Source organism: Rattus norvegicus, chromosome 1, assembly GCF_036323735.1.
Source record: "Rattus norvegicus strain BN/NHsdMcwi chromosome 1, GRCr8, whole genome shotgun sequence".
Taxonomy (NCBI): domain Eukaryota; kingdom Metazoa; phylum Chordata; class Mammalia; order Rodentia; family Muridae; genus Rattus; species Rattus norvegicus.
This window is the reverse complement of record NC_086019.1, coordinates 144,813,706-144,830,772: the sequence shown is the minus strand read 5'-3', so window position 1 is coordinate 144,830,772 and position 17,067 is coordinate 144,813,706. Positions and strand designations below refer to the sequence as shown.

Sequence of the window (17,067 nt, the reverse complement as noted above, 5' to 3'; positions counted from 1 at the left end):
AGTGCTTTTTCTCGAGTGAGGCAAGGGAAGGAGACAGTCTGTTATCAGCCACCTCTGAAGCCCGTAAGAGAAGATACTGTCCTAAACTGGAAGGGGAGGGAGCGAATCCACTGCTGCATCTTCATAACGTTGACAATGTCTGCTGCTCAGACGGTCAGACAGGAAAGGCAGGCCCGTGGTCCACTGCAGTGGCGCATCCCGTGTTCCCATTTCTGATCCCATCGTATCAGGAGAATTGGGCTGGAATCGCGAGTGGTGCTGTGGTGGAAGGTGAATGTGGGGGGCATCAGAGTCTGTGGGGGACATAGTGTAGATGAGAGTGGAACCAGTGGGGTCCCCAAGGTGAAATGGGGCAGCTCTGATAGGCAGCAGGGTTAACACTCGAGCCATGGTTGGTTGGATGTGATATCATCAAAAATTTTTGGAACCTAAGTCATTCCCAGGCTCTGTCTTGCTGGTCCCTGGTCCCTGTGGGTGCTCTGATGTTAGCTTTTTGGTGGTTTATGATCTTTGTCACAGGAGACACAGAGATCTGGGTCAAAGGCATAGGCACTGACAGGGAGGGGACAGGTGGGTTTCTGATGCTGGATACAGTACCTATTGGCCCCCTCAACCTTGGAGAAGCCACTTCCTGATTCTCTCTCTCTATGCCCTTAGAATTGCAGAGATGACAGGAGAGTGGGGGACGCCTGACACAGTACTTGGCTACAGAAAGTCCTTCAGAAATGAGGGCAGCCGGCACTGTCATCATGTAAAGGCAGCATGGGTGTCTTAGTCAGGGTTTCTATTCCTGCACAAACATCATGACCAAGAAGCAGGTTGGGGAGGAAAGGGTTTATTCAGCTCACTTCCACGTTGCCGTTCATCACCAAAGGAAGTCAGGACTGGAACTCAAGCAGGTCAGGGAGCAGGAGCTGATGCAGAGGCCATGAAAGGATGTTTCTTACTGGCTTGCTCACCATAGCTTGCTCAGCCTTATAAATCCCAAGACCACCAGCCCAGGGATGGCACCACCCACAATGGCCTGGGTCCTCCCCAATTGATCACTAGTTGAGAAAATGCCTTACAGCTGGGTCTCATGAGGGCATTTCCACAGCTGAGGCTCCTTTCTCTGTGATAACTCCAGCTCATGCCAGGTTGACACACAGACCCAGTGCAATGGACTGGGGCGATATTTGAGACTTTTGGTCCTTACATATAGCCGCTCCACTGTAGACTGTGGACCCCGTATGAGCTCAGCAAGCCTCAGAGGCAGAGACACTTGGTTTCCATCTTGTCAGAATCTTTCAGGGAACAGCCTGGCATCTTTGAGATCCCCTCGGCTGCTCTGTGGGTTGACAGTTCTGTCAAAGAGCCCCTTGTTTACTCCCCCCTTTATTGTCTTGATTCTCTGAGGATGGTGGAGCCTGGGTGCCACAGATATAGCACAGTGCCAGAATAAAGAGGTTGATTGGCCTGGATCAGCGAGGACCAGAAATTAGAGGAAGAATGGAGTCCAAGACCATCAGGGAGGAGAGGGCAACTTCATTTGCTGGCCCAACGCAGTTGTGGTAGTTGGGGGCAGAAGTCAGAGCCAGAATGCTGAAATGGAGAAGCTAGAACTGAGGCAGGCGGGGAGGAATTGAATGATATGCAAAGGGAAGAAGCTCTGCTTGGCTGTGTTGGCTGAACAAAGCTTGTTCCAAGTCTCCTGGGTCCCCCACCCTCTGTTGAGGTGTCACCTCCTCTTTTCTCCTCAGACCAAGCTCTTGACCCAGTATGTGCTGAGTCTGGCCAAGTACGACCAAAACTATGATATCCGGGATCGAGCCCGCTTCACCCGGCAGCTCATCGCTCCTTCAGAGCAGGGTGGTGCCCTCAGCCGCCATGCCAAGAAGCTCTTCCTGGCCCCTAAGCCAGCCCCTATCTTGGAGTCATCCTTCAAAGGTGGGAGTGGGAATTGGGGTAATGACTGGGGAGAGAGGGAGGAAGTGGCCAGGTCCAGAGCCCAGGCCTTCCACCGAGGAGGCTGAACTTCAGTCAGGCACTAAGCCCTTGTGTGTAGAGCTGGTGTGCTGCCTCACCTGCAGTCTCCACCACACTCATGGCTGGTTCTGCCTCTCTCGAGGGTCTGCTCTCCTCATCACGTGGGGCTTTTGCTTCCTCTCCATTTCTTAGGCACCTCTTCCACCTCCCTCCTGAGCAGGCTCTGGACTTGGGATTCTATATTAGATATTAGATGCCAAGGACCTAGGAAGGCAGGTAGTGAAGTAACATGCCAAAGAAAGGGACATGTTTCTAGCGGTCCTGAGGATGTGGTTACCAGCACCATGGGCAGTCACTTGAGGCCAGCCCAAGCCCTCGTCTCCAGGCTCCCAGCCTCTGCTCACAGTTGTGGCCTGGGACGGGAGGTTGCTTCAGCTGCCTCATTAGCCCTAGGAAATGAAGCCAGGGCCTACCCAGAGAGGAGCTTCCTAAACAGAAGCTGGCTTTCCTGGTACCTCTGCATTTTCCCTCCTCCCCTGGGTGTCAAGGGTTGAGGTAGGATGATGATGTAACTGTCCCAGGAGGCAGGGCAGCCCTGAAGCCATCCTCACTCATGGCTGTGTTTCCTTCCTATTCCTTCTCTCTGCTGTGACCCTGACTCTCCCACCCTATTTCTGACTGCTTATCCATCCCCATGAATCTAGAGCTCCTCCAGACCTCTCTCCTCACCTCTGGCTAGCTCGGCCTGCTTCTTCTACACCGTGTCCCATGTAAGACTTCTTTCTCCTGCCTGTGCTCAGAAGAGGAGCCACATTCACACGGTGGCCTCCACAGAGAGACTTGAGCAGCCAGGCCAACAGCTGCTCTGGTCACTGAGTTGCCTCTCTTGACACCTTGTTTTCCCAGTCTATCTGCCCTCTGTCCTCTGCCCTGTCCTCTGTCCTTCTCACAGCATGTAGGCCTGGATGCGTTGTCAGGGTGCACAGGACTCACCAGAGGATGTAACCATCACTATCCCTTGCTTAGCTGGGGGATCCTCTCTAGAATTAGCACCCAGTTTCATCCAGGAAACAAATACCCCTGCCCCAAGCATCGTTTATTGCCACTACTAGCCTAACCTATAAACCTGTCTTCAGATCGGGACCATTTCCAACTGGGCTCACTGTCCCACCTACTCAACGCAAAGGCTACAGGCTACCAGGAGCTCCCAGACTGGCCAGAGGAAGCCCCAGATCCATCTGTGCGCAATGTGGAGGTCAGCAGCTTTGGCGTGTGTGTGTGTGTGTGTGTGTGTGTGTGTGTGTGTGTGTGTGTGTGTGTGCGTGCGTGTGTGCGTGTGTGCGTGTGTTGCTGTCCCAGTTCTGATACCCTCCCCACACACAGGAAGAAGATCTCTCCCTTATTGAGACCCACATGGGCCTGTTGGGCGAGTACACTGAGGTCCCCTCTGTGTGCTGTGTACTCTCCTCTCGCTCCCTGTGTGCTGTGCCCACATCGTTTTCTCCATGTCTGGGTGCTATCACGGCTATGAACCGTTTACTCCTCTCCTTCTGGACTGTCCCTCTCCAGTGTTTCCTTTTTGGGGGTCATTCCCAAGTGGGGTGCCAAGAAGGGATATAGTAATAGGTTACAAAAGCTAGGCACATCCCTTCCCTGTCCTCCAACCACAAGGAAAGGCCTGTACTTATATCTTCAGGTACCTGAATGGACCAAATGCTCAAATCGGGAGAAGAGGAAGGAGAAGGAAAAGCCTTTCTATTCTGATTCTGAGGGGGAGTCTGGCCCCACTGAGTCTGCAGACAGCGGTGAGCAGAGGGGTAGAGCTGTGGACCTGCCTTTGTGCATGCCCGAGTGTGTGTTTATGTGGTCAGTGACCAAGGTATGCACTTGCTGACAAGTCACAGCCTGTGTGAACCCAGCTGTCCATTCCCATACGTGTGACAGTGCAAGTAACACTTGGGTGGGTCCTTCCATGTTTTGGCATCTAGCTTTGGGGCAGGTCAAATGAAATGGGAGCTTCAGTTCTGGAGCTGGGAACCCAAACAACTCCCATAGACCCAGAAAAGCCTACACAGGAAGTGGACAGGCCCCTCCTGTTGTGGGAGGCTTCACATGCAGCGGGGAAACCTGACACACTTCCTCCATAGAGCCTGAGTCTGAGAGCGAGTCGGGGAGTAAGAGCAGCAGTGAGAGTGGCTCTGGGGAGTCTAGCAGTGAGTCGGACAATGAAGATGACGATGAAGAGAAAGGCGAAGGCAGCGAGAGGTAAGATGGGGAGGCCAGGGCTCTGTTCTGGAAAAAAAATGAGCCAGTCTTCTGGGAGGCTATGAGCTACCATGAGGTGCTGGGGCCTGCACACCTTCTGGGTCATCTCCTGTGATGGCTGCTTTGCCTGACTGCTGAAGTCTAGGAGTCTTAAAGATGTCATTGGAGTGACAGAGAGAGGTCACCGGGGCTCTGGGGCCTGAGATGGCACCAGCTAGCGTAAGGCTCCCCTGGGGCTGGGATAGGGAGCTAGATGCAGAATTGGTTGGGCCAAGGTCTCCTCTCCCTCCTCCACTTTTCAGGGCTTCCCCTGTTCTATGAGACAAGGTCCAGACTGAACCATAGCCTCACCTTTCCACCCCCTTTAGTGAACAGAGCGAGGAGGAAGGTGAGAAGAAGAAGAAGACGAAGAAGAAGAAGGCGTCAGAGGGACACAGGGAAGGCTCATCCTCGGAGGAGGGCAGTGACTCCAGTAGTAGCTCTGAGTCTGAGGTGACATCGGAGTCGGAGGAAGAGCAGGTAGAGCCTGCCTCCTGGAGGAAGAAGACAGTAAGAGCGTCTTCCTACCCTATGCGTGGACATCTCCCTCCATTCAGAATAGATTGTGTGTCTCCCACCACCCCAGAGAAAGCCAAGGTGCTCCTCTTCCTCATAACCTACCCACTTTTTCTTTCAGCCTCCCAGCAGCAAAAGCACCCCTGCAGCCAAGGAGATTTCCCTGCTTGACCTAGAGGACTGTGAGTCTGAGTAGTAGAAGGCATGGGGGAAGGGAGCCCAATGTGACTTAAGAGGCTGAGATCTGGGGTGTTTGTCCTGGGTCTACCTAGTTTCCGGAAGGCTCTGTGTCTCGCTGTCCACGGTGCTGAATTCTGCTCTTTGAGCCCTGGGCTCCTCTCAAGTCAAGCCAAGCCCAGTTCCCTCTTCCTTGTTAGTTATCTTTCTTCTTCCCTCTCCCCTCCTAGTCACCTCTCCTAGTGTCCAGCCTGTGTCTCCTCCCATGGTTGTGTCCACCAGTTTGGCTGCTGACCTGGAAGGTCTGACACTTACAGACTCGTCTCTGGTGCCTTCGGTGAGCTGGGGGAGGGATTCAACTAATTGCTGTATTCTGCGGTGTGGTCCTGTGTGGAACAACCCGGGATTTAGTGATTGGGACACCTTTAGGTCCAAATTTTTCAGGCTGGCTCTAGGTAAGACAGGGTTGGGGTTCACAATCCTTTGCCTTTTTTCCTCCTCACGTCCCTTGTCTTCCTCTCTAGCTGCTGAGTCCAGTGTCCAGCATTGGGAGGCAGGAGCTGCTGCACCGGGTAGCTGGAGAGGGACTGGCTGTGGACTATGCCTTCAGCCGCCAGCCTTTCTCTGGGGATCCCCACATGGTGTCTCTGCATATCTACTTCTCCAACAACTCCGAGACTCCGATCAAGGGGCTGCATGTGGGCACTCCCAAGCTGCCTGCTGGCATCAGCATTCAAGAATTTCCTGAAATCGGTACAGAGGGCCTTGGGCAGGGTAGAGGAGACGGCCCCTGAGCAGACTCAGTCTTTCTGTAGGTGCTGATATCCTCTTGGAGTCAAACCAGGTGCCTTGCTATAAGGAAACAGAGATGGCATCTACTATGACTCCTACCACGGTAGATAAGATGGACTAGGAGAAAAGCAAGTTCCTATTAGGATAGGAGGTCTCTGAGAAAATTTGAGAGTGGGTGAGGGGCTCCATGGGCCCCAAAAGCCAGGAATCCACAGAAGGCTGGTGTGGTCTGATTCAGGAGGAAGACTGGAGCCAAGCAGGGCTCTAGGACAATGGTGGCCTTTCCTGTCCTTTCATTGTTTTTCTTGCATCACTCAGAGTCCCTGGCACCTGGAGAATCCACTACTACTGTGATGGGCATTAACTTTTGTGACTCAACCCAGGCAGCCAACTTCCAGCTGTGGTATGTACCCAGCTCATGCAAGTAGTGAGAGGGTGGGGTGGAGAGAGGCAGGGTCTGAGAGAACCGGAGCTGGGGCTGGACGTAGGTGGGCCACATGGAATTCTATGGGTCTGACTGTCAGTCCCTGCTCTGGGTCTTACCTCACTCTTCTGCCTCTATGCCCTGCCTCAAAATAGGATGGGAATGCGGGGGTGGATGCTGGCCTCATTTCTGCTCATTTCCTTCTGCTTTTCCCAGCACCCAAACCCGACAGTTCTATGTCTCCATTCAGCCACCTGTCGGGGAGCTGATGGCCCCTGTATTTATGAGTGAGAATGAGTTCAAGAAGGAACAGGGTGAGTGCTCCCTGTGGTAGATTGGAGCACTATTCTGCAGTGCTGCAACATGTGGGAGGAGCATGGCCCTTTAGACAGAGGGAGGCCCAGTAGCTTTGCTTCTGCTCACATAGACTTGTGGTGAAGCTTGGGAAAGTTTGCACACAGTCCAGGCCCACATTCCAGTTGGGGAGACAGGGGAGACAGTGTGTGCAGAAGTGGAATGGAAAATGTCAGGGCAATTCTGTTTAGGACATGGGTGTCCCTGTCACAGGGGAGTACTAAGAACAAAACTAGAAGTGGTGTGTTTCTTCTAGTTCCTAGGACAGAGAAGGAGTCCCTGAAGTTACTGGGTGTGTGGGGAAGATACTAGTTTTCGTTTCCTGGTAGGGGAGGAGCCAGGGAAGGCTCTGGCCCCTGCTCTCAAAAGAACAGCCTGGTAATACTCAACAGTTAAAAGTGGAAAGCCTGTAATGGATGGGGTGATAGCCTCCCCGCAGGGGAAGAGACACAGGGCTTCACAAAGCCCCTGGCCTTCACTGGGGTGTGGGTAAATAGTATAGTTATAAGGCCATTGCAGCAGATCTGATGAGAGATGGCCAGGTAGGATCGGGGCCATGGAGAAAGGAGTGGAGGATTGGAGTGGGAGTGAATGCTTGGCAGGGGGAGGAGGCGGGGGACAGTCTGGCTTTAGGATCCCTGGCTTGGTATGGGGTGAACAGTAACTTTCCACCTACAGCGGACTGGGAATGCTTACTGTGATGGGTCATAAAGTCAGTATTTAAGGCTCTGAGGCTCATGTGGTCTCTGCTATAATTACTTAGCTTTGCTATTATTTGTCAGATAGAACAAATAATGAGTGTGGCTATGTTCCAATAACATTTTGTTGCTAAGTATGGGACATTTCGATTTTATTTAATTTTCAAGTTTCAAGAACTGCTTGCTGTTTTCTTGAATTGTCACCCAATGCTTAAAAACAACAATAACAACAAACAAAAACACTTGGTTAATGGGCTAAATTTGACTTATATTCTAAAATTTGTCAAGCCCCCAATCTAGAAGAATGAATAAGGCAGGCAAGAGAAGAGCCTGGTTAGTTTGGGGAAAGGCCATTTTGAGGTGTGCTTTGGAAGGTGTTAGGATGTGATTGGATATGTGGGTCTATGCTTAGCAAACACCTGATGGCCAGAGTCACAAGCGAAGAGGTGGAAATGGCAGCTGTGAGTGAGGTGACTTCACCCTGCAGAGAGAGGCAGTGGTGGCGGGGGTGAGGGTGGGGATGTGGGGGGGGATCAGAAACAAGGGCAGAGCCTTAAGGAAAATCTGCCTTCTACAGGAGGAAGGGAATGAGCAGAGGAATGGCAAGGCAGAAAGGAGCTAAGGGTACACATGTCTGTAATGACCAAAGACATCCAAGATCTGGCATGCTGGAGTCCATGACAACCTCAGGGAGAGAAGGGACAGTGGCAGTGGCTTGAGGGAGGTTTTAGAATCCTCTTTGGAGGACCCTGGCCATGAACAGGGAGGAAGCAGGGCACCGGCATGAGGAACAGTCTCCTTTCCAGAAAGGAGTTCTCAGAAATGGGTAGATTGAGCATGTGTAGAGTCATGTACAGTGACAAGATGATGCTACTAAGAATGGACAGTGTGAGAGAAATGGGCAGCATGTCAATTTCCTGAAGTAAGAGAGGAAGGGGGAACCTTCAGAAGCTAATGAGGGTGATTCTGACCTGCAGAGCCTTGGAGAACTTGATGAGAATGTTCAGCTAGTTGATGCAGGTGTTAGCCAGTGTCAGCCACAGCCTCTGTCCTCATCATGATCTCTGCCCCCAGGAAAGCTGACAGGAATGAATGAGATCACAGAGAAGCTTACACTGCCAGACACCTGTCGGAGTGATCACATGGTGGTGCAGAAAGTGACTGCCACTGCCAACCTAGGTCGTGTTCCTTGTGGGGCATCTGATGAGTACAGGTACTGGTAGAGGGGCAGAGACAGGCTCTGCTGGGGTCTGGCTTTAAGGAAGGCCCCAGGGCTGAGCTCCTTACAGTCACCGTTGGCAGCTCTTCCCCCCACCCTTTCCTCTGCTCCCATCTTAGGTTTGCAGGGAGGACGCTGACTAGTGGGAGTCTGGTCCTGCTGACTCTGGATGCCCGGGGAACTGGAGCTGCCCAGCTGACTGTCAACAGTGAGAAGATGGTGATTGGCACCATGCTGGTGAAGGATGTGATACAGGCTCTGACACAGTGACTGCTCAGCACTGTTACCCACTGATCTTCACCCGATCCCTCCCTGTGACATCTGCTCACAGATCTCTCCCCTCACCTCAACCTAGTGCGAGCACAGTCTCCCTCCCACCTGCTTCCTATGGGTCCCTTAGTGACTTCCCAGAGGAAGACAGAAGCTGCTCCTTCATCAACCCCTCTCCTCAGTTTTCTGTATGTACTTACGTAGCAAATCTCAATAAAATGCGCTCTCTCCCTTGGTTCTGGCTCACCTTCCTTCTAAGGTGTTGGGGAAAGATTTACCACGAGTGACTGTTTGACTCTTGTGATCTTGTAGGAGAAGCTATTCATGGCTCTCAGGGAGACGCTGGTTGATATCTGACCTGACCACCTCTAGGCAGGAGTGTTTAGGTATCTCTAGTAGGAGACATCTAGGAAGGCATGGGTGGGCAGAGCTGGAAGAATTCCTGTTTCAGCTGGGTGTTGTATCATAGGCCTGGAATCCCAGCACTTGCAAAGTAGAGGCAGGAGGATCAGAAGTTCAAATCTATCTTCACCTACATAACAAATCCAAAGCTACATCATCATCTTTAAAAAACAATTCTTGGCCTGCCTCTTCCCACCCCACCCTGTGTGTGTGTGTGTATGCGAGAGATGCATTATTTGCATTTGTAGACACATGGTGGCATGTGTACACATACATGTGTGTATATATGTACATGTATGAACAGGTTGGGACCTGAAGTTGATGTTGGCAATTATTTTTGCTCATTCTTCCAACATACTCATTGAAGCAGGATATCTCGGTTGTACCCAGAGCTCACTGGCATGGCTAGTGTTCCCAGCCAGCTTGCTCTGGGAATCCTGCCTTCACCTTCCCAGGATGGTATTACACGTAGGCTGCCACACTGATACAGTATTTGTGTGGGTTTGGGGATCCTACCACTTCCTTCCTTCTGATGTCTGAACAGAACCTAGTTCCCATTGATGACTGGCAATTTGCTTTGGTTTCCTTTATAAGCTCTTGGGAAGGAAGGATCCATCATATGGGCAATTCCCCAAATATAGTTGTACAGTATAAAATAACATCCATTGTGTCTGGCTGGATAGAGGGCCTAGCAAGCTAACCCACTCCCAGCGTGGGAGATGACCCAACTGGCCATTGTAGAGGAGGAACAGAAGAGGCACAGACATGCTTCTCAAGCTGCTTGTCCACAGTCTCTCGGGATCCTGTTCACAGATTCTGGGGCCAGTCAGATAACTGAGGACACAAGGGGGCTTGTTTCCAAGCCTAATGACCTAAGACCACCTGGTAGAGGGGAAGAATCAACTCCTTGAAGTTGTCTTCTGATTTCCACACTTGTGCTGTGCCCCTCCCCCCCGATACATAAGTGTAAATATGTAAAACAAAAAAAATGTAACCAATTCTGACACTTGTGAGTATGCATTGTGGCAATTCAGGAAGCTAATATAGAATAGTGAGGATGAGAGCCTTCACACCTGTGACAAACCTAGTGGTCTTCCCTAATGCCTTTCCTGGTGAGGGGCAACAGGGAATCAATCACCATGTGTTCTACCCCCCCCCCAAAAAAAAATTAGGATGAATTAAGTTTAGGAGGAACTGCCAATTTAAATGAATTATTTCCTACAGGCTTTCTCAGAACCTTTACTATTCCAATGGGGTTTCTGACCATCCCTCCCCCACAAGTGGGACTAGAACATGCACTGTTATTCAAAGTAGGTATTTATCTTGGGATACTTTCCTTACAGAACACTGTGTTTGACTGGGTTGTAGAGAATAGCCTCCAGGCATAGGTAGCTTAAGATATAGTACCAAAGCTTTTGACCCATGCCCAGGGCTCTAGCTTCTTGCAGTATGTCCTTGCGGCCCTGTCTCTTAAGTGCCTATCTGTTCAGAAGTATGCCAGAGTGAAATAGGTGTGGCCCTCCTGTTAGGGAAAGAGAACAAAAGCAGTATCAGGGGACAGCCCTGCAGCTGGCTCTGGGGGTTTGCCAGGCCTGGTGGCACCAGACAGCAGCTGGCTCTGGGGACTTGCCAGGCACGGTGGCACCAGACAGCAGCTGGAGCTGCTGATTTCAGGGCCTGGGGGCCCTGGAGTCTCCCCTAGGCTTTCTGTTTTGATCAGTGTTTTGTCTGAGATTGACCCACCAATCGAGAGCCACTTGAATGCTGGACTTAGACTCACTGTTACCTCTGAATCAGGCTGACACAGAGAGGCAAATTTCTAAGAAATATCCACACAGAAAGATTGGGAAATAGCTCTGGATAAAGGGCTTGCCACATAAGCCTGAGGAGCTGAGTTTGAATCCCCAGCGCCCACATAGAAACCCAACCGCCGGATCCCAGGGACTCAGTGGTTAGCCAGTCTAGCCAAAACAGTGACCTCCAATTTCACCAAGACACTATTTTAAAGGGGGGGGGGGACCATAGAAGAAGACATTCAGTGTCAACTCCAGGTCTCTGCATAAGTGCGCATGCTCATGTGCGCATAAGTGCGCATGCTCATGTGCACATAAGCATGAAACACTCATACACAGTTACGTATTGATCTTGGGGAACTTTGCTCACAGAACATATTGATTGACTGCATTGTGGAGAATAGAAGTTCTTAGATATCCAAGCTATCTTAGATCTGTGAAGACTTGGTATGCATTTCCAATTTTATATATTTTCATAAAGTTTTAAACTATACTGTGGTCAAACTTATCATCTTCATGTTTTATTATTGTTTTTAATTTGAAGAATTTGTCCACAGACTGAGGCAATAAAAATGTTCTCCTCCAAGGCCAGATAGCACAGACTTATAACCCTCTGAATTTTACCTTAGGTAAAAGCAAGAGAATCTCAGTTCAAGACTATCCTGGGCTACATGGTGAGACTCTGTCTCAACAAACCAAAACAACAAATTGAAATAGTTTGGTTGTGAGCCTAGACTTTAACAAATTAAAAAAGTTGTCCTCCTATATTCCTCTTTAAAATCCCAAAACAACTTTTCACATTTATATATTTAACCTATTTAAAATTTACATTTATATATGATAAGGGTGGGGCTGATCCTCTGTACTTTAAAAAAAATTCATTAGTCTGTGCACACACAAGCACGTGTGCACACACACACACACTGTAACATGCTGAGGCAGGAGGATCAAGGACTCAGGACAATGTAGACTACAAACATATTGAGAACCTGTTCAAAAACTGGGGGTGGGGTGAGGCAGGGCAGGACGGCTCACCAGGTGGAGGCGTTTGCCACCGAGCTTGATGACCTGAGCTCAAGCCCTACTGCCCACACAGTGGAAGGAGAGAGCTGACTCCTGTGAGTTGTCTTCTGACCGCCACTTGTGTCCATATCACGCTAGTAAATGATAAATGTAAAATATGAAAGGAAGCTGGAGATGCCAGAGGTTTTACTTTCGTCTGAAAGTATGAAAATGGAAAACCATAGGTCTGAGTTCTTGATTTGCTCCTGTTGGCAAGGGGTCCTTCTTTTGTAGAATTCTGGAGGTTGGCCCTGGAGTCCTGTATGTACTAGACGAGCACACCCATTGATTATATTCCCAACTCTACTCGAGTCTGGGAGTGTGGTTAGGGGGTGTAGGGTGGGGACACACAGGCTAAGCTGTCCAGGCTGGCTTTAAATTTGCAATCCTCTCTCCTGCCTTAGTCTCACAAACAGCTGAAGCCAAGCATGCTACTTCTACAAAACAAGCTAACACAAGCAAAGCTCTTAGAAGTGTGCTAAGCACATGGTTGAGTGCCCAGAAAATACTCCATTCTTACCACCTTCGGCTAGGTTTAGGGATGGTGATGTAGCAGCAGAAATTGGTGTTTGAAGTTACTTTCTTATAGGCTGGGAGCTTGAAACTATATTTTTCAGATATGCATTCCCATAGGCCCTTAGGAACCATTTCATGTCTTAGATTCTTATCTCGTTTAACTTTGGGGCCAGGGAGGACTGGATGCGAAGGACCACAAATTGGCAGCCACTAAGGTGCATGGTGTCCTTGGACTTATGGTTCATATGAGAGATTTTAGAGGTGTGTGATGCCTATCAGCTAACCCACCCCTTCTATTTATGTGTTTCTTCATTTATTTGAGGCAGACTTTCTTCAGACTGTAGTTTTTGACTGCCTTCCAATGCAAGGCACCCCTCCTTCTGCCTCTTCTGTGATAGTGTTGCAGTAATGGGCCTAAGCCACCAGGGATGGGTTATCAGTCTTTCTGGATGTACCTTGGGCCTTCAGAACATCTCACACAGCCTCACAGTTCTGATGTCATAAGCATCTTGGTATGGCACCCTTTCAGAATAGGAAGAGAAGAAAAGCAAGAAATATTAGGTTTACTGTATCAGGCCTATGCTGCCAAGATGGGGTTGTAGTTGGACTGCTCCTAAGGGGATGGGTTCTCCATACTCACCACCCTTTCTGCTTAGGGTTTCAGCAACCCTTGGGAACAACCCCAGAATGGAGACTAACCAGCTCTCGCTGTTATTCAGCTCCCTCTGGACTTCATCTCCAGCATCCGTCCTCTTTCCCATCTTCTCCTCCAAACATTACACTAGACTAGGGCCATAGGCTTCCTTTCTTAATACCCTGGGCTGAAACTTCCTGCATCATAAACCTGCCAGCAAGTTGCTAACAGCTTCTTCCCCACCTGTCAGGAGGAACCTTGAGTGTAATGCATGCTGAATAAAATGTATAACATATAACACACTTAGAAATGTTCAATACACTCTTGGTCTCTTTCTTATCCACTCCAGTGCCTTTATCTCCAACCTCCCAGTCTCCAGCAACACCTTAAAAGAGACCTGACAACTTCCAGGCTCCATTCACCATTCACTAGTTTCCAGCTAGCTGCGGAATAAAAGCCCATCATAAACCGGGCTCCGGCTTCCCTCCTGTGGCATCAACACGCATTAGCTGGTCCTAGTTAGATTGAGCCGCTCAGTGCATTCCTCCCTCTCCGCCTTCCCTGGTCTCCAGCCCGGAATGCCATCTCCGCCTCTGCGCTCGCTTGGGCTTCCGGTCCGGTCCAGCCCTGGCTGGCCCATGACGCCTTTCTGAACAACAGCTCAGCTCACCCTGATCTCTTGCCCCGAATTTTCTCAGTAAAGCGTCCTATCCTATCTGGAGGGAGCGTCGGAAGCAGTTTCCCCGGGGAACTGCAATCCGAAGAGGATCACTGCTGTCATCGGAACTTTCCCGAATCCCTTGACGCCTGCGCTCCCAGTTCCAGCTCGCTCCAGATGCAGTTGCAGTCGGTCTGAAGTGAGGGCGTGTCTGCTGCAGGTGGGGGTGGGTGGAGGGGCTGGGTTCGGTGCAACGGGGCTTCCACCGGAGAGGTCACTAGAAAAGGAGAGGCGTGGTTATACGGTTTTAAGGGGGCCGCACGTCACCAGCGCAGCTGCAGCGCAGGGTCTTGTAAATCTGTAGGGAAACTGAGGCCTGCGGGAGAGTGACTTGGCCAGGGTCACTAGGCGAGGGGTGTGCTCAGGCCTGAACCCTTGGACTCCCGGAGGCAGCGGTGGCCTGCATCGGTTCGAGCTTCAGAACTAGCCCCGGTTCGGACCCCCAGGCCCAGGGTGGGCGGTGGAGCGCCGGTATGGACGGCAGGAAGGAGCGCAGGGGGCGGGGGCGGGGACGAGGCCGGGCGGGGCCGACACAGGTGCTCCTCATCAGGCCAGCGCCGCGGAGCTTTATAAGCCGCCGGTGTGCGGAGTCGCGCGCCGCTCGCTGCAAAAATAGTGCCCACGTGTGTGCGCGTCCCGCGCCGCACAGACCCGCCGGCCCGCCCGCCAGTCCCTTAGGGCCACGCCGGACCCCATGGCTTTTTCTCTGGTAAGAGCCGCCGGGGCGGGGCGGGGCCGGGCGGGGCTGCTGTCCCTGCCGCCTCAGCTAACGGTCCGCGCGCAGTCTCGCTGCCTCACAGGCCCCCACCGCCGCCCGGGTTAGCGTCCCGGGCGGGGCGCCGGTCACATGCCCGCGGTCGTGGGCCTCGTGGAGCGGTGTGGGGCGCGCGGGGAGGGGCAGGGAGCCTCCTCGTGACTCAGGCCTTTGGGCTTAAAGGCGCCGCGGCCCTCCGGGGGCGGCCGCTGGGGCCTCGGAGCTGCGCTTGCAGACTCTCGGTGGCTTCGAACATACGTCCAGACCGGAGCTGGCGGCGCGGACGGGAGCCCGGGCGCCCACAACAGTTCCTCCTCCCGCAGCCGTCGCACGTGAGAGCCCGAGCGGCCGGCAGTGCCGGCGTCTCTCGAGAGTCGCCTTGGCGTCCCGCAGGAGACAGGAGCCGGCGGCTCGCTGCGGGCCGCACAGTGAGCAGCGGAGACCCCCTCAGGCTGGGTCCGCGCTGGGGGAGGCGCGCCACGACGGCGCCGACATGGCTCCTTTAAAGCTGAGTATTCGGGCCCCTCGTGCGGGCCGCGCGCTTTCCGAGCCCGGGGAAGTCACGTGGCTTCACACGTTCGATTGCTTCTGGAGCCCTAGCCCTGAGGGTGGACCGGACCAGGTGAGGTCGCACGTGCGTGTGACGGGGCTTCGAGGGCTGTCCCCGGGAGCCTCGCGGGTCTGGGGGCGCGGGCCTGGAGGTGGAGTCAAGCAGCCCGCGAGGGGGCGCAGGCGTGGAGCCTGCTAGTCCTCGGCGGCGTCCGCTCTCCTCGGTCGGCGGCCTGGCGAGACGCACTCATGTGGCCTCGAGGCTGTCTCTCAGCTTTTCTCAGCCGGCAAGGCCAGGTGCCCAAACTCGGGGGTGTGTCGGGTTGCAGATGGGTTCGCGTGGCCTCCAGCTCTGACCTCAGGTTTCGGGGAGCGGTGACTGGACGCTGGGCGGGTAGGGCTGACAGACTGTTTCACTAGGGCCTAGACGCCACCTGTGGGGGGAAGGCCCATGCCTGCCTAGGGTCCCTGAGGCGAGCGAGGGGACCCAGGTCAGAAAGGAGCGTCCTTGGTGGACAGCTCGGTGTATTGCTCGGGCCTTTCCCACCCGTGTGGGTTGCTCTGCGGTTCCAGCCGCTCACTGTGATGAGCTTCATTTCCTAGGGGCTCTGCAAGGTTCCTGCAAGTGGCCCTCAACGCTAGAAAGCTTGGAACACCTGGGCTCCAGGGTACTATGCAGCCTTGTTCTCTGCAGGCAGCTTCGTATATGTTAGCACCGTGGTCTGTAGTGGCACTTTGCGCCTTGCAGGCTAAACCTCATTGTATTCTGCGCTCAGATAGAATTAAGCTTGTGGAAATGTCGGAAGCACCGGAGACCTGGAATAGCCTGGGGCTGCCAGCCTCAGGCCTCCCCATCCCCCACCGCGGCCTCCAGGCCCGACCCTGATGAACGCATTTCTCTGGCAACTGCTTCCTTTGGTCTCCCTGGCTACCGGGCTGCCTCCCCACTCTTCTGGCACCTGGGTAAACTGCTGGTCTGCGTCATTTGCTGGAGCCAAGGCAAGTGGGTCGAGTTTAGTGCTCTGGAAAGGCACGAATGTACCAGTTTTCTCCAGGCCACCTCTTAGGTGATTCGGGTCACATGTACCAGTGGAGACTTAGGTGAGGAGAGTTTTCACTTTCACATACTCTCTTTGAGTGTAGGGATCCAAGATTAAAAAAAAAAAAAAAAAAAAAAAAAAAAAAAAAAAAAAAAAAGGAAAAGAAAAGAAAAATACAATAGGCAAACCAAAACCTCAGAAATACAAGCTGGTAATTGTTTTCCCAGTATGTAGAAAGGAATGGGCCGCTGACTTTGAATGCGAACTAGAGCTCTGCCCTGTTAGGAGCCCCTAAGGGCAGTAGTGGTTAAGATTCACCGCTGATCATTTATCTTTAAGAGCGTGCCTGGAACTTACAGGGCAAACAGGGCATTTTCTGTCGCGTTTACCATGCCCCACCCTCCCATTCCCACAGTTAATCTCAATTTGAGTCGTTTGGCACTGCTGGCTCTGTTTAAAGAAAGTTGACAACTGTATGAAAACACTTGCTTCTCTTCCGATGATTGTTTCACGGACAACTTCCCTGTCAGAGGCACCCCAGTGTGGAAGGGAGGCTGTGTCAGCCTGTATAGCAGACAGGAGTTAGAGAGCTGACACATGCATTTAACGATCATGGGGACATTTGCAGTTAGGAATGGTTCTGGGGTCCTTTCAGTATAGGCAATTAGAGTGCTGTGGCACACTTAAGTGTTCATAAAGCAGAAAGTGAAGGAGGAAGACAAAATTGTATGATTCTAAGAATAGCACCAAACCTGTTAGCAAGGAGCTATTGATAATGGCTGTTTTGATAAGTATTTGCATCTGGGGCAGTCGACTCGTTTTTTGTTTTTTGGTTTTTTTTAATCTTTTAAGTGGTTTATAAATCCAAATTATACCAAGG

The 17,067-nt window shown here is 52.0% G+C and overlaps 2 protein-coding genes and 1 long non-coding RNA gene across 20 annotated transcripts in view; 2 read left to right on the top strand and 1 right to left on the bottom strand.

Annotated features, from left to right (window-relative positions):
• Positions 1 to 8,954, top strand: part of Ap3b2 (adaptor related protein complex 3 subunit beta 2) — a 32,715-nt gene extending 23,761 nt beyond the window's left edge. For 2 of the 4 annotated variants that reach the window (XM_063262715.1, XM_063262713.1), the window contains exons 15-26: positions 1,740 to 1,926; positions 3,102 to 3,220; positions 3,662 to 3,770; positions 4,113 to 4,230; positions 4,599 to 4,749; positions 4,907 to 4,967; positions 5,193 to 5,299; positions 5,487 to 5,715; positions 6,073 to 6,157; positions 6,395 to 6,492; positions 8,305 to 8,443; positions 8,569 to 8,954. In XM_063262715.1, the coding sequence (XP_063118785.1) occupies positions 1,740 to 1,926; positions 3,102 to 3,220; positions 3,662 to 3,770; positions 4,113 to 4,230; positions 4,599 to 4,749; positions 4,907 to 4,967; positions 5,193 to 5,299; positions 5,487 to 5,715; positions 6,073 to 6,157; positions 6,395 to 6,492; positions 8,305 to 8,443; positions 8,569 to 8,719 (1,554 nt within the window). In that variant the 3' untranslated portion in view covers positions 8,720 to 8,954. Of the gene's footprint in view, positions 1 to 1,739; positions 1,927 to 3,101; positions 3,221 to 3,661; positions 3,771 to 4,112; positions 4,231 to 4,598; positions 4,780 to 4,906; positions 4,968 to 5,192; positions 5,300 to 5,486; positions 5,716 to 6,072; positions 6,158 to 6,394; positions 6,493 to 8,304; positions 8,444 to 8,568 lie in introns of all 4 variants that reach the window. The other 2 variants (NM_001107532.2, XM_063262712.1) reach the window with 1 other exon arrangement.
• A 3,141-nt stretch (positions 8,955 to 12,095) lies between these two features.
• Positions 12,096 to 13,936, bottom strand: LOC134483748 (uncharacterized). Its single transcript, XR_010060638.1, has 2 exons — positions 13,797 to 13,936; positions 12,096 to 13,014 (listed from the first exon to the last, which is right to left on the bottom strand). It is a non-coding gene; the product is annotated as an uncharacterized LOC134483748 (long non-coding RNA).
• Cpeb1 (cytoplasmic polyadenylation element binding protein 1) overlaps positions 13,385 to 17,067 on the top strand; it is a 108,111-nt gene continuing 104,428 nt past the window's right edge. For 4 of the 15 annotated variants that reach the window (XM_017588940.3, XM_017588939.3, XM_008759510.4 and 1 more), the window contains exon 1: positions 14,446 to 15,220. In XM_017588940.3, coding sequence (XP_017444429.1) covers positions 15,092 to 15,220 — 129 coding nt within the window. In that variant the 5' untranslated portion in view covers positions 14,446 to 15,091. The other 11 variants (XM_063284707.1, XM_063284698.1, XM_039105662.2 and 8 more) reach the window with 10 other exon arrangements.